General features: G+C 30.6%; 2 protein-coding genes across 2 annotated transcripts; both read right to left on the bottom strand.

Annotated features, from left to right (window-relative positions):
- Positions 1-534: 534 nt before the first annotated feature.
- Positions 535-5,227, bottom strand: LOTGIDRAFT_206517 (hypothetical protein; the record flags this gene model as incomplete). The annotated part of the gene is made up of 7 exons (XM_009057768.1): positions 535-907; positions 1,760-1,843; positions 2,186-2,273; positions 2,630-2,728; positions 2,855-2,954; positions 3,647-3,759; positions 5,066-5,227. The coding sequence occupies 7 exons, from the start codon at positions 5,225-5,227 to the stop codon at positions 774-776; spliced, it is 780 nt and encodes a 259-aa protein (XP_009056016.1). The 3' UTR covers positions 535-773.
- LOTGIDRAFT_232741 (hypothetical protein) lies at positions 5,185-11,549 on the bottom strand (the record flags this gene model as incomplete). Its single annotated transcript, XM_009057767.1, has 7 exons — positions 11,181-11,549; positions 8,605-8,646; positions 7,912-7,951; positions 7,562-7,721; positions 7,299-7,430; positions 5,475-5,686; positions 5,185-5,275 (listed from the first exon to the last, which is right to left on the bottom strand). Coding segments are annotated over exons 1-7 (729 nt in total), but the record flags the coding sequence as incomplete, so codon positions are not given.
- Positions 11,550-16,292: the final 4,743 nt, after the last annotated feature.

The following is a 16,292-nucleotide window of genomic DNA, read 5'->3' as shown; positions in this document are numbered from 1 at the left end:
TTGTACAAATAATATTATATAAGTTATTATGAATGGACAAGAATTATGACATTTACAACACTACATCTTGTGGAATCATCAAATCAATTTTGATAGATATATTAAGAAATGAAATATTAAAATAACTATGTACAAGTTTTAAAAAAGGGCTATTGTAACATGTTATCACATTTATATCACAACTATCAATAATTTACATTTAATAAATAGTTAAAAGCACTTGAATTTTCTCTTTTCTTCTTACTACCAGTTCAACCTCTTCCTACAATACTGCTGTCACATTTCAGAAAAGGGTTTGAAGCTTGCCATCATGACAGGTTTGTAAGCTTTAATCCCTTTACATCAGTAAGCAGTCTTGGATAAAAGGATATTTGCCCATGTTTGTAATATTTTCTTGGAATGTATACTAACTCTTAAAAATTTCTTTAAATGTAAGAATTTGGGGGATTTCAATCAATTTAAAATCTACAAAGTCTTGTATTTAGAAAACTAGCTGGAATGTTTAGATATGGGAATTACAAATATTAATAAATTGTTGATATCTGAGGATTAACCAATAATATTATTATATTCACCATGAATGATATGTATATACTATATAACTATCTGACTTCTGGCTATTTCACAACAAACCACTTGTGTAATTCGTATTATCCATGTTCTACCTGTAGTCTTCCAATATGGCATGTAGAAAGTTGTATGTGATTCTAAACACTATATTCTATACATTGTATAATAAATAAATTAAATAGGCAGGAGTAAATCATATATCACTATTCACAAGCTAATTTACCATCAAAACTACTCAGTGCTATTCCAAACGCTTGTAAAGCACACAGTGGGTAATTAAAGTCCATAGTAAACACATCTTCTGCTACACGACCAAACTGCATTACGATATAATCAACTGAAATATACAATAAATTCAATAATTATAGTTACCATTTACTATAATTTCAAGAATTTTGTTTTGATGACAATATTTGTACATTCAAGATACATCTACCGGTACATAAATGGGACTACAGTATATCCTGCTCACGCGACCACCTTTATTAAGCAATCACCTTCAATATACGACCACAATGTTTTCAAAGTAATTAATGACTGATAAGCAACCACCTTCATTACGCAACCAGCGACCGTGTATTTACACTTCCGTGTAATCATATTGAGTGAATTAAGCGACCATAACACTTATTAACTCCCTTGATTAAACATCACGTTGTTTCACATATCGATCTAAGGATTAATTTTATAGCTTGTTAATGTCAGTCTATTATCGATATAAAAAGGCAAATTGCCGATGAAATAGGGGTTGGTAAGACCCAAATTCAGGGAATTCTGAAGCGTAAAGCGGACATTTTGGAGGATTTTGAAAGCAATGTTTCTCCCGATTGGAAACGTGTGAAGCGGTTCACCGGCAATGAAGAAATCAACAAATTGACTTAGGAGTTTTATAAAGATTGTCGCGCCCGGAATGCCGTAGTAAATGGACCATTGTTAAAGGAATAACAGTGTTTTTGGTGCTATGATTTGATTTCTAATACATAGAATGAAATAAAGGAAATGAATGAAATTGTTTTAGCAGACTCAATTCTCTCATAAGAGACCACCTCCAGTAAGAGATCGTTTTTGAATTTTCCCCTGCGTGGTCTCTTAATACAGTTTCTACTGTAATTAGGCTAATTGGTGAGGAATTAAACATTTAATTTAATTAAAAATACACATGCTCTATTAGTAATAAAATATGTCTTACCATCATTATCATGAACAATTTGAAAATTTTTAACTGATGCTTGTGTGACCCGACCATGAAAATTTAACACATAAGATTGAGTTTCTGAAATAAACAAGAAAATTATACATACTAAGATCTTAAATATAACAATAAAAATAGTTTCATTGTTACAATAGTGCTCAATACAATTGTAGAGTTTAGAAATATGATGTTACTCAGAGTTTCATGCTATGTGATCTTCAGAAAACTGTTCCAACCTATATACTGAAGTTTGATAAGAAGTACGTGTTCTCATGTCTGCACTGAGTGCATTTCACTTCAAGACAAGTTCTGTTCCATCTTAAAAATATCAATCAATTTCGTCAATTATATAAGATTTCAAGGTACTGTTATGAACTTATAACCTATCTCACGACTATAATATCATTGAGTAAAATAACATACCATCATTCCATACAGGAGTCTTATTATGTAATTCTAATAAATTTTCCATATTTTTTCGTTTCCATTTTTCTATTAAACCATCATGATCCTGAAAGTAAATAACAATATAAATTGATGGAACTGGTTAAAAACAAATGATAAATTACTAATGAATGCCATAAAAGTTCAGCATAAACGTTTATACTTAAATAAAGATATCATCAATATACATTAAAAAGGGTGATATTTAAAACAATGAGTCTGAAGTCTAAAATAAACAACCTTAATAAATTCAGATTTTATACTTAATATTTAGGTTGTATTTTTTTTTTATTGGAATAACATCCTTGGAACAGTAAGTTTACATGGCTATTTGCCAATACTAAACCAAAACAATGTACACTATAGCCATGTCTTTAAATACAAATGGAAAATATTGATTGAATAAATAATTAATATAATTACCCCTCTAGGCTTAATTTCAACTCGTTCATGATCAAGATTCATACCAGGTATAACAACAGTCATTTTACGTGGTCCTTTAAATCCTAATACATTTGTTTCCTGTAAGATAAAAACAAAGTACACTATCAATACAACATTATCTTTCTAATTTGTTAGATTATTATATTGAAATAAAGTGACAAATACAGAAATCATTATTAATTGCTAATTAGTCAAATTACTCACATAAGCAATAGCTACTAATTCTTGTCTGGAGGCCACAGGTCTTTTCTTTGGATTTGTACCATTATCAAATAGTGTGAAATGTGTTCCAAGCAGGTTTGACCTATAATCAATGTATTCATGGAAATTAATTAACATGAAAACTAAATGGAAAATATCAACATACAAACCCAATGGCATAGAATTGTATAAATAGAGATTTAAAGCTCTGTATGTGAATAGATTAATGAAGCAAGACAATGAAATGTAGCAAGACAATGAAATGTAGCAAGACAATGAAATGCAATTTATTTTAAAGAAAATAACCCAACTTTCTGTGTAATCTTTATTTTCTTAATGTTGAACTAAGCTCACAAGGTCACATACAAATCTGAATGTTCAATAAGAAAACCTGTGGTATACAATAATGGGAGTCTATTGAAGAGTAATTATAAGAAAATAATAGATAAAGACATTAAGAGAAGTGTATATCAATATTTCATAAAGACAGTAGTAAATAGACCACGTTATTTGAATCAATAAATCAATAATCAATAAAACTCTACCACCAATTAGAATTACAAATAGATTATCTATATACACAACTCATTGCACTGTTTCATTCAGGCACAAATATCTTATATTATCATTTAATTTTTTTTTTTAATTCTAACGCTTAAAACCAAATCTAATAAATTATTTAGGAAACAAGGCTTATGGAGTCTTTAGTACGGTCAAGTAATGCAAAATGTTAAGTATATTTGCTGTTCTCCATCCTATAATAAGCACTAGCCAAAAATATCAACAATCAAATACCTTAATTTTCCAATAAAAGCTTCACCATTTCTCGTTAAATCTGTGGGATCTGTAGATAAGAGGTAATTTGAAGTGGTGCTTCTTTTCCGTTTTCTACCAGCCAATAAAAATGTCTAGAATATAAATCAAGATAAATATCAAAATGATTAATGTTATTTGAGATATTTATCTCAACTAGTTTCTACTTTTCACTCTAATTTGAAACTTGTACAGTTTAATACAGATTTAAATATCATCTCCATCTCACTGTGTCTAGCCACAGAATACAGATAGTCTGCTAACTACAGTTTAGGTTATGCTATGGTTTTTCCTATATTCTATTGTCTGTTGCAGATTTCAAATTACATATAGTGATGGGTCTATGTTTTCACAAAAATCATGTAAGGCTGAATGAACATTATCAAACTTAAATTAGGCAAAAAACATAAATCCACAAATATATCAAACTGTTTTTCTATGATTATAAATAACTATGTTAATGATATTGGCAACCTTATATACCATAACTGATATTTTTGAATGGTATGATTTTTTTAAGAGAAGGTCATGTTATAACTTGACTTAAAAACAATTAAGTATATACCAGACCATACCAGACAGAATTAAGTCAAGTGTAAAATGAATTAGAGATACAGAATAAATCAAGTGAAAAAAGAGTGGTTTGAGACTGTTATATCATGTATTATTTATGTAAGACAATAAGTTTCACAGTTTGTAAGACTCCAACTTAACACATAAAACTTGTTACATAAACACTACAATCTGAGTTCAGTTATATATGACCACAGAATAAACATTTAAGGTATTTAATAGCATTGTGAGAGTCTGTATTCTTAATCTAATATTAATATCAATAAAGTAATGGTTGTTTAATTAAAGGAAATGGGAGTCTAATGATATACTAGTCTCAACTCCATGAACACAAGAAACATATCAGTGGAAAATGAGAAAATTTTTCAATTTGTCATTTCCCTAGTATAATGTAGCCTATCTTCATACATTTTACAATGTACGAGTTCCCTTTTGTATCACTAAAGTTTGTAAATGCAGCAATGTGACTGGATTTTACATCAGTGAATACAGCCAATCAGAGTTCTGACAGAAGGTCTGTAAACAATGAGCCATTATGATTACAGTTTTTCAGGTCAGAACTCTGGTTGTATTTGCTGGCGTACGATCCAATCAAATTGCTGCATTCTGTGGTACAAAAAGGTGGCTATTGCAGTCAAAGTATATGTCTGTATATTCTGAAGACAATACTCTAAGGTTTTGTCCCTATGACCAGATTTTTTATTCATTGTGATCTTCAGTGTTATTCCGTACTAGCATTTAAAAATCATGTTGAATCATTCCCTACATTGGATAAGGCTTGCAACTTCCTTGCTTCAAACCATAGCCACTTTGAAATATGATAATTACCTTTTTGCCATCGTCTCTTTCTAAATGTAAGAAATATGTAGGGAAAATACCACGATCAACACCTTTTTTATCTCTAGTAATACGACATTTCATTGTAACACCTTGTGGAGCTGGTTTTAATACAAATTCTTCTAGATTCTCTCCAGGATCAGGTGAATACATTCTAGGTCCACTAGCACCACCCTTTTCATTTTCGTCATAACTATCCATCTACAATGGAATAGAATATACACCTTTATTTTCAAACTTAAGAGAAAGAAATAAAGGAAAGATAGATACTAATATATTTCATTGGACAACATTTTGAAAATAAGCATTTTCCACAAGATTTTTTCTAGTTCAAGAAAATATGAACAATGTCCTCTTACAGACACAACAGCAAATTTGAATTCAATATGACACCACTCACCTGATTAGTGTTAAAACCAGACATATTAGTGGACTGTGAATTACGTGTGTTAGGATTAGGTGAGCGGGGAGGTTGGGGAGCAATAGGCATACTTTCAATATCAACATCATCATCCTCTTCATCTGTTATTAAACTAGATGATGTAGCTGCTGATACAGTTTGTGATGGACCATTACGACGGTTAAAATTATTTATTGATGTTTCAGATCCACCTGAAAAATATAACATTCAACTTATATATATCTAATTAACACAAAAGTTAAACAATGGGCTCTAGTGGCTTGAATAGGGTCATACAATACAAGTGGTAAAAACTTTTTGGTCTTAAAGCATAAGACTGGAACCCTACCCTCAGTCAGTACAACTGAATAACATTACATCTCTATGCTTATGACATTCTGAAGTACTTGTGAAAATTACGTTGGTTAAAAATTCTAAAAGTAATTTGGCTTTGTCAAAAATTTATATATTTTATATACCAATTAAATCTGAATTTTGTCTGCTAACCACTTAAAATTGAATTTATAGAAATTTACGACTTGTTATTGAACATGATTTGGAACTATTTCAAATTAATTCAGAATGTTCATGATTTACCTGATACAAATCATTTCATTAATTTTAATGATAGTCAAAGTTATTCTAAATGTCATAAGATCAGTTCATTCATCAAGTATACAACCAATTTAATACTAACAGAAAAAATCACAACTGATCTAATTTTCTATTTGATTTAAACTAGAATGATCAATAATATTTCATACAGTCTGAAGAAATGAACGATCTTTAATAGATAGAGAGTAATAGGTCATAAAAATATCATTAAATTACAGAGAATCAAACTACCATGTAGAATTAATCATTGATTTCTTTTATTATTTCAAATATTTTAATCTATAGATGTTGTATTACTATTTCAAACAATTTTATAGATTTTTATTCTAGATCAACAACATTTAAAGTTTTATTCTTATTGATTTTCATTCCTTGTTAAAACAATGTAACCTGGTATACAACAGCATTTATAGATCAAAAGAAGAAAAGTCAATATAACAGGAAATTGTTTGGTATTTTAAACCTAGCTTCAATAATCATCAGTGAATCATGTACAATTATTTCCAACATCTAAAAATAAGATACAAGGCTAACAACAACCCCATACTGCATTTACTATCTAGGCCAAAGCGATGCCAAGAAATAATTACTGCGAGCATACCTGACAAACAAACTATGGGTCATAGTTATTAATAATCACACAGGTCAAATCTATGAATTTTTTATAACATGAAATCAGGTATTCATGACAGATCTGCAATATTTCAATATCACATGAGCAAAGCCATGGTATGAATACCTGAACGATAATCAGCTTACAGTTTTACTATAACAGTACTTAAGGATACAGTCTTTCAATGAAAAGAAGTATAACAAAGCCATTTCTGTATTGAATATAGCAGCGCAATCTATAACTATATGCTTTAAGACTGTTTTAAAAGTCTGGCATAGAATCATGAAAAGTTAAATACCCTTCAGCTAGTCATTAGTTTCTTTCATCCACATTTAAGCAAATTAATACCATTAAACAAAATCATCTTTGTGACAAATCACATGAATGTTCTTAAAGACAAGGAATATCAGAAAGATCATGTCCTTCAATTTTTTGATGTGATGTAAGCTTACTATAAATGCAAATTTGTTTTACTGCAATCAAGTTTAGTTTGAATATGATCATAGGCCCCTTTATCTCTTCAAGAATAAATTGAGGATGTGAGACATGAAAACATAACAAGATGATACCTAGTCATTAATTATAGTTAGTCTAACCTGTTGTGGTGATTGTTGGGACATCACTATCACTGTCATCACTATAATCTTTAGATACGTCTGATGTTACATTTAATACTTCTACTTTACTAGATGATGTTTCATGTGTCATAATCCCTGGATTATCATATACTGAAATATTCAAAACATAATTTTAGTATCAAAAAGGAATGAGAAATATAACTTCCCCTTTTGAAGTTTCTAGACCAAACCTTGTTATCTCAATTTATAAAAACGAAAGTTGTAAGAATAACCTTAATTACCAAAATTTGCTGGTGGCGCTGACTTTGCTGTTCCTTCTTTGACTAGTGGACGAGCGTCTTCACGATTTTTTCTACCTGAGGATGGACGGCTATCAATATTTGGTTGCATCATTCCTGGAGACTGGCGCTTCTTTCTGTTAGATTTTTCGATTATTTCCAGCTGAAAAAATATTTTCATTTTAACCATAACCACTATAATTTTTTTTTTTTTGGGGAAACAATCTTTGTCTAATTTTCAATAGCCTTTATTCGAAAGAAAAAAATTATATAAATAGAAGATTACTATGATATAATTCTATTGCCAAAAAGTTTATCAACCATAAAATTTGTTCAATATATCAAATACTAACCTGATTAAGCCTTTTCTTTGAAGCGTAATCATCTTGAATACTTAAAGTATAAATAATATCACATATAAGCTATAGGTCATTAAACATAAAAACATTCAAGAAACTATATCAGAATTTTATTTTAGTTTCATGATAACTATGAATTAACTCACAACCTAACAAAGTTAAACTAAACTTGGAGTTCATTCTCTTGAAATCTCAGCATCATATTTTTGTCAGCGAGTTTAATTGCCTCAGTTTGTGCATCAAAATTATTATTATTTCTAATGCCCTAAAATAATACAGAGGCAAAAAAATAGATAACCTTCAGTTTTAACTGAGCTTTAAACATCTCAAAGTATACCAAGTAACTTGCTTCATATTTCCACTCTAAACTTTCAGTTTAACAGATAGTGTCCTTAGAAGTATGAGTGATGTAGAAATAGGACCTATAAGTGTTCATAATGCACATAGAAATGTTGGAAATCCTCTAAACAATTCTTTTCTATATAGCTTTATCATAAAAAGTTAATTATAGATTCCAGACGATTTTAAGGTAAATGAAGGTCTCCCAGGAAAAATAATAAAAATGCAAATTGTTGTCATAGTGTCAGGGTATCGGTACTTAACTTTATGGATTAGGAATCTAATACCTTTCGCAAGTATAATTGGAGTCAATCCATGTGTACAAAATATATATAGAACTTTACAAACCTTCCTGGTGGTCCTGCGCTCATTTTGACTGGTTGAGGTGAACTGAAATATATATATTTCTAAATAAAATATAAACATATATAATTTCTGACATAAGGTTGTCTCTAAATCAATATCTAGTGTAAACTTAGGTGCCAAAATCTAAAAGCTTATTTATTTTAGAAGTTTAAACAATCGCATACAAAAGTTAAAACTAAAATGAAATAAAGCAAATAGCACATCATTTAAAACCTTGTATGAAAACGTGATAAAGACTGATGTATTAAGAATACGTGTTTAAATTTTCTGAAATACTCAAACTTAAATGTCATGGACAACAACTGACTTCATCAGGAAATGATCAATTAGTACAACACTTGAATTGTATTTAAAAAAAAAAACTTAGAAGCAAAAATATCTTAAACTAAAAAACAAGTGATTCATAATGCCTTGTACAAAAAATATTAAATTGAGTTGAGAAACAGCAACTTGACCAAGATTTGGTCTTGAGGGGTTTAAGTAGTTTTACTACTGACCGTACAAGTTGTCTCAGAGTAAACTCTATCATACGTTTATAACACTTTTGAAAATAATGTTGTAAGAAATATTAAATTAGAAAAAAGAACCTTTGTTCAGTAATATTTGTATAGTTTATGTGTCATATTAAAAGTGATATACTGTGCAAGGATTATAATACCATATATCATAACTTCCATAAAATACAACAATCATAAAATATTGCTTGAACAATATAAGAACTTTTCATACCAAAGATTTTAACATTTAAGAGACAGTTTGCCATACAAATCAATGGATAACATTATATTATGTTTTTTTTTTCGTTACTTTCTATTTATATCATAGCCACTTCACAGTAAAGTCTAATAACCCAGTCTTGAACATTCCGTCAAATCAACCTTTTTACCTAACCTGATGACCTTTGATTTAGCCAATCAAATTTAAATGGATCATTTCAGAACATTCAATGAAAAGGCATGTTTTTTATTTTCACTTTCAGTGTACTTGATAAACTAGTCTATTGGTCCTGAAATACACCATTTGACGAATGTTCAAGACTCCGGTCGTTAGACCCTACTGTGAAGTGTCTATACTAAAAATAAAACTAATTAAAAAAAAACAAACATAAGTTGAGTCTTATTTTAATTAGACTGGGAACATCATTAGTTTAGGTGAAAGAAATCGGTAATAATTCATTAGCAGTTTTCGTGATAGTGATGTCATATAAGCTTACATAGAACTATGAGACATCTGATGGAAAATTGAAATGGTGCAATAGAACTTAGAAGTAACTCAATACACACACAAAAATAAAAATGTTCTTGATTTTATCTTTAGTCAGACTACATTTGAGCCAGCATTAAAACGGTACAGACAACGAAGATTGATTAAGTCTCCATTAAATCATGCTAAACACTTATTAACCCTTCCAGTCATGTGTTAATAAACTCATCAAGTGATATAGTCATCCAATATTTGCTAAACAGGCTAGTAAAGCTCAATATCAACTAATTTCCTACCACAATTCATTATTATCTTGATAAAAATCAGAGAGAATATATCAAGTTAAACCTGAATATGATAACTTAAAAACAAATTGAGTAGAAGACAGATAATGAGATAAACAAATATATTTTACCTAGTTAGTTTATCAGTCACAGATTCTGGTAAATGCATTATAAAAATCCTTACACAATATTGCAATCCTCTTTCTGATTTCTATTTCACAATATTTCTCTCTTATATTAATACAAATACTGATTACCAACAAAACCATAGTAACAATGAAGTTCAATTACATTCAAACTTTTAATCTCTGCAACCAGGATTAGTACTCACACTCAGTATTGTTATTATGAATGCTGGCGAAGAGATTAATCTAATTAAAGGACAATCTAATCAATGGATTTCTCTCATTAAGATAATTAAATACATGTCAACAAATATGTGAGTGACAACCAGATCTTAACAATCTTAAAACATATCATCTCCACAACAAACTCATGGTATATATAACTGTTTCCTTTCAATGTTCTGAGAGTCTGAACTTGAAGAATGAGCCTTAGCTTTTAGGATTTTGAACAGGCTGACATAGGATTATTGGGGAAATGGAAATGTGTTAATGTGGCTAAGATGACTAGCTAGATAAACCTAAATAAGGTGATAATCAGATCTACAGCATAAAGAATTGATTAATATTCTTAAATAAATCATCAAAAAAGGAAACCTTTCGATAAATATTTGTTCAATTTTATGTTGACAAATTCATTGTAATAAAAACAATATTGAGAAAAAAGGACAAAGTAGTTTACAGTTGGCAAGTCAGCGGATAATGAATAACAGTATCACATTCCAAAAATATGGACAACTTAGGTTGAAGAACTTAGCAAATTATTCAATAACTGGTTCATTTTTTAATTCAAAAGTCAAATCTTCATAAATGTTATTCTATCCAATGATTATGTCCTTCAACAAGGAAATCTATAACCATTAAAAATATTTGAACTATCATTGATCACATAATATGCCAATTCTTGCAAAACATGTCGTTGCTTAGACAAAAAATATATATAACTTACGATGAATCTCGCAGATTATAAGTCCATTTAGAACTTGAAACTTGTGAATCCATTATGAATGTTATCCAGAAAATCTATATTTTTTAGCTGATATAAGTTGTATAATGAACCATAGAGAAATCAGTTGTCATTGTCTCTCAAATCTTCAGTACATGATAACAATGTCATATTAATATTGATTTTTGGTTTAAAACACCTGTATCATACAGAGTAGGTGGTTTCAATCAATAACCAGGCTACCTTCTGCTTAACAAACTATACTGTTATACAATTAGGTCTTCCTTCACTTCTCTTACACTGGTCTTATTAATCCTATTCTTCTTAGATAAATATGTCAAATCTCATAAATATTGAACTATTCTAACCTACGTCACACCTTATAATATAACACTCTGTCTACGCTTTATTGTCCTTGTAAATAGTTATTTATATAGCAACAGCTATACATATAAAGCTAGCATGAATTGAATAGCCACAGTTTCGTATTATGACAATAATCAGCCCTACATTTTCTTTATAACCTGACTTTAGATAATGAAGTTAATTTGAAATTGGCTTTAGGCTTGCATGACAGGTACAAATCGTAATAGTATCAAAAGTAAATTATGACCAAAGAAAGAAGCTAGTAAAGGGAGGCAAATCACTATTATGTATCCAAATCAATAATGGATAGTTTATTCTTATAAAGCAATTTCACTAATGATCTTTTCTTGGGTTATTTGAAGTTCATATGGTATATTATTTGCTACCAGTATCAAATCAAAAATGAAATATTACAAGGCAAGGTAACATCCACCCATGGCAGTGTTCAATGAAATCAAGAGTAATCATGCAATGCTGTTTGTACAAATATCAAACTTATCCATGTTGTTATTATTATCCACAATTCTTACCAACACTATATCATCAAAATCAAATGAATTCTAAAGTTGTCCAACAAGCTAATTTTGGCTCAATGAAAGCATTTGCAGAAAGTGTGATGAACACTGTAAATAATCTAATTGTGTCCAAAATAGAGTTGGGTATCAATTAACAAATTGAGATTGAATATTGACGATAGACTACTGATTAATATTGGAAATATTTTACTTGAGAATTGAAGGCTAAGATCTCATCATTATAAATGATCAAAACTGTAATCTCTGTTATGTTCACAAACAAATTTTGATGCGTTTTTCATAAATTAAGGGCAATAACTCAAAAACCCTTCATCGAAAGGTGGCCAATTTCAAATATGTCCAAGATCTGATCACTATAAATGATCACACCAAATTTCATTTAAATTGGATGAAAACTGTAGTCTCTATTGTGTTCACAACCAAATTTTGATGCGTTTTTCGTAAGTCAGGGGCAATAACTAAAAAAACGTTCATCGAAAGATCGTCAATTTCGAACTTGTCCAAGATCTCATTAATATAAATGATCCCACCAAATTTCATTCAAATCAGATAAAAACTGTTGTCTCTATTGCATTCAGAAGCCAATTGTGGACAGATGGACGGACCGACAGACGGGCGACGACAATATACAAGCACATTTTTAATTTCTTGGGTTATTTTTCTATCATCGAATTATAGTTATATGAATTCAATGCTGTGATCAGTTATTATAGTTATGAGGGTAAGTTATGTGCTGAAGTGAAACTTTGTGGAAGAGACTACTACTTATAGTTGATGACTGACCTTAAGATGGATACACAAGAGAAATTGTAACTTCAATTAAATCCATTATGAAATTCAATGAATCGATAATCAAAGCTATAAAATCCTAAGAACGATAATCAATTAACTCTTAACATCATTATAGATAGTGGACCACAGCCATATACGCCCACCACGGCATGCGGATGGTAAAAATGAAACATCCATTTTAAGTTTCATCAAAATCGGTTGAAAATAGCTCAAATTCGAACTTGATCTTCATTTTCTGAATATGTATACACATACCGAATTTCATTTGATTCCATCAAAAAATCTAGTTTTTAGAGTGTTTACAAGCAAATGTTGATGGACAGACCGACAGACGAACAGAGTGTATACGAGCAATTGATGTTGATAGAAGCACTAAAATCTAAATCTTCAAAAAGCCTTAAATTTAATCAGAAGTAAACTAAACTTTCTCAAACCTTTCGATTTAGGTCCAATAACATCCATTTTAAGTTTCAACAAAATCAGTTGAAAACTAAGAGAGTAATAGTATAGTATGCAAGATTTAGGGGCAAGGGCAAAAATTCTGCTTCTAATGGTCGAAAATAGCTCAAATTCGAACTTGATCTTCGTTTTATGAATATGTATACACATACCGAATTTCATTTGATTATCAAAAATTCTAGTTTTTAGAGCGTTTACAAGCAAATGTTGACAGACGGACCGACCGACCGACAATATACGTCCACATAGAGAGATGTGGGCGTATAAAAATGAATACATCATTGTAAACGAGTATCTTAAAATATTTATAAATCATTCTCTGTGGTTTGTCAAGATTCACTGGTGTACAGGATCATTTGGTTTCAGTGGTGCTCATGCCGTAAGAGATGGCAGACATCGTCAATTCAAACAATTTACTATAAATCCAAAACCACGTACAAAACACTTTTTCCACAAACTTATACCATGTAGACCGCAGCTATAATTACAGTCAAGTAAACCTAATTTCGTGCTAACCTATTTTTCGTGCATCTCCGGAAAGAATTGATAATTTACATGGGGCCCCTCGTGCGACCTTTGCATTTGCTTGTTTTGATAAACATGGGTTTTCTGTACAATAACCCTTATTTCTTTATCATCCCACACTGAAATCCGAATTCCAAGTCTTGTCTGCTAGAATGTAGTCTAACGAATGAAGTCACGTGATCAACAAGCGGATTCCGTGTCAGCAGAAAAATTCTATGGAACACAATGTAGGCTATATTCTTAAGTTGTTTCAATGATTTTTAGCAATAAATCAGGCTACGTATCTTATTTTGTCAGTCACTATTTTTTTTTTTAAATCATGGTTGTTTGAAGGAATTGTCATTAGTTTTTGATATCAAAGATAAATACTAAGAGAAGTTAATTATACCACCGGGTATCCATACAACGTGTTTTTCTCGCCTGATTTATAGATTAAACATTGTACACGAAAATAGGTGACGCATTTTGCAGTCGCTGTCGAGTTGGTTACTCATGAAATATGGGTCAAAGTGAGAGATTCATAAAGAAAATCGAAACAAACCAATTTTAATTATTTTGTAGAATATCTGAAGAAACATCTAAGACATAAAAAAAAATTTCTGTTTTTTTTAACTTTGTTGAAATTCAGTCTTGAATCCTTATATATATATGCACGAAAATAGGTTACACCACTGTATTTATTTTAATATTGATCTATCAAAGAAGCATTTCAGTACCGTAATAAAAAGAAACATTTATTACACTGTTTTCTGAATTGATATTTTGGCAAATACTTTCATATGAATTGAAATATCAATTACAAAATACTACAGAGAGTATTGGTTTGGCTTGATGAATATGTCAACCACTGGAAAAGTTAATAAGCTTATTTTTTGTAAACATGAATTTACAGTTCTTATTATATAACTCGTATTAATACCGGTACTTTAAATTAGTTATCAAAGGGCAATTTTTAACAAAACTTTGGGCAATTTCACAAATTATAAAATCTAGATCTATTATCATATGCAATGGTTATACTGAATTCTGCATTTGTTTGTTTTCAAATCTTTTTCTAATGTTTTTTTATGATTCGTCTTCTCACCAATTTCGGCATTCCGATGGTAAGCTTGTAGAACAAGTAGTAAACAAATTAATTTTATTAAACTATTGTGAAATTATTATATTATATCACCTGGCTTTTTCTAATGCTTGCAATAACGACAAAACAGGTTCTGTTCGTATTTATTTTGGAATTTTGTCGATTCCTGTTTCATCGGCTACCAGCACGAGCGCCATCTGCAAACAGTGCTCGTCAGGGAAAGTTAATTGTTACTTTGTTAGAGATTGTCTCCCCTTGACCATCTCTGAAATTTCAACGGGAGCTAAGTTTTCCAAACTTCCAATACTCTTCGCTGTCAGCGACAGAATATTTTTGTTCTTTTCTTTTACTCTTCGTTCACAAAAAAAGTCTAATATAATTTTTTCAATTATATGATGGGAAAATTATTCATTGAAACAGGCCCGTAGCTAAGAAAAATTTGCTCCTCCCCCTGAAATATTTAGATGTAACGTGTAGAGAGTGACATAGTCGAGTCCTAAAAAAAATGTGATGAATATTGATGATATTATATCGATTTTCAGTTTTTTTTGTTTGTGGTTTCAGGAACCATGAAGGCCTACAGGCATTGGGTGGGGAAATCTGAGATTGTAAGCTAAATTGATGACAAAAATGCCCAAACCTGGTCAGCCAAGGTATCCAGTGTCGGCAGCATTTGTCCCACTAGAAAAAGTGTTTGTAGACCTTCAACCACTTCATTTCAAACAAAATATGATTTTTATTCGTTTTAACCCCTAAATATGTGTCAGTATGCGCCACATCTACTCTATTTTTCGAAAACTTTCATGGTGAGAACCCTCTCAGATGCTCCATGGGAGACTGACTGACTCTAAAGAGCCACTGGAAGTATTTTGTTATACGTCTGTAAGTACGATGGATGAGACACTTATAAATGCCCACAAATCTATCTATGAAAACGACAACCAACAATAGCAAACTTTTTTTTTACTTCCAGTACTGCTGTACATAATGATATAAATACCACAAAGAACAATGTTTTTAAGATTTCTTAAGATGCTGACTACCCAATGAACCAGAAGTGACTCTGATGAAGTCCGCTTTTTGGCATTATTCTTGGGTGTATAAAACCCATCACCATCCAGTCTATCCTCATACAACGTGACGTGAGTAGGGGGAGGAGGAGGAGAAACAGCAGGACGAGGCAGTCTAGAAGGCTTAGACACAATGGTTGAGGCTTGTACGAAACCTTGTCTTCCTTTAATCGAATCAACACTACTAAAAGCACCTTTACGAGCACCAACACCAGCACTAGCACCAGCACCAGACGAAAAAAGAGCATTGGCATAAGAAGGTTGTTTACTTAACGGACATTCCTTC

This window comes from Lottia gigantea (assembly GCF_000327385.1).
Source record: "Lottia gigantea unplaced genomic scaffold LOTGIsca_31, whole genome shotgun sequence".
NCBI classification, from domain to species: domain Eukaryota; kingdom Metazoa; phylum Mollusca; class Gastropoda; family Lottiidae; genus Lottia; species Lottia gigantea.
The sequence above is the reverse complement of the archived record's forward strand: the minus strand, read 5'-3'. Positions and strand labels throughout refer to the sequence as shown.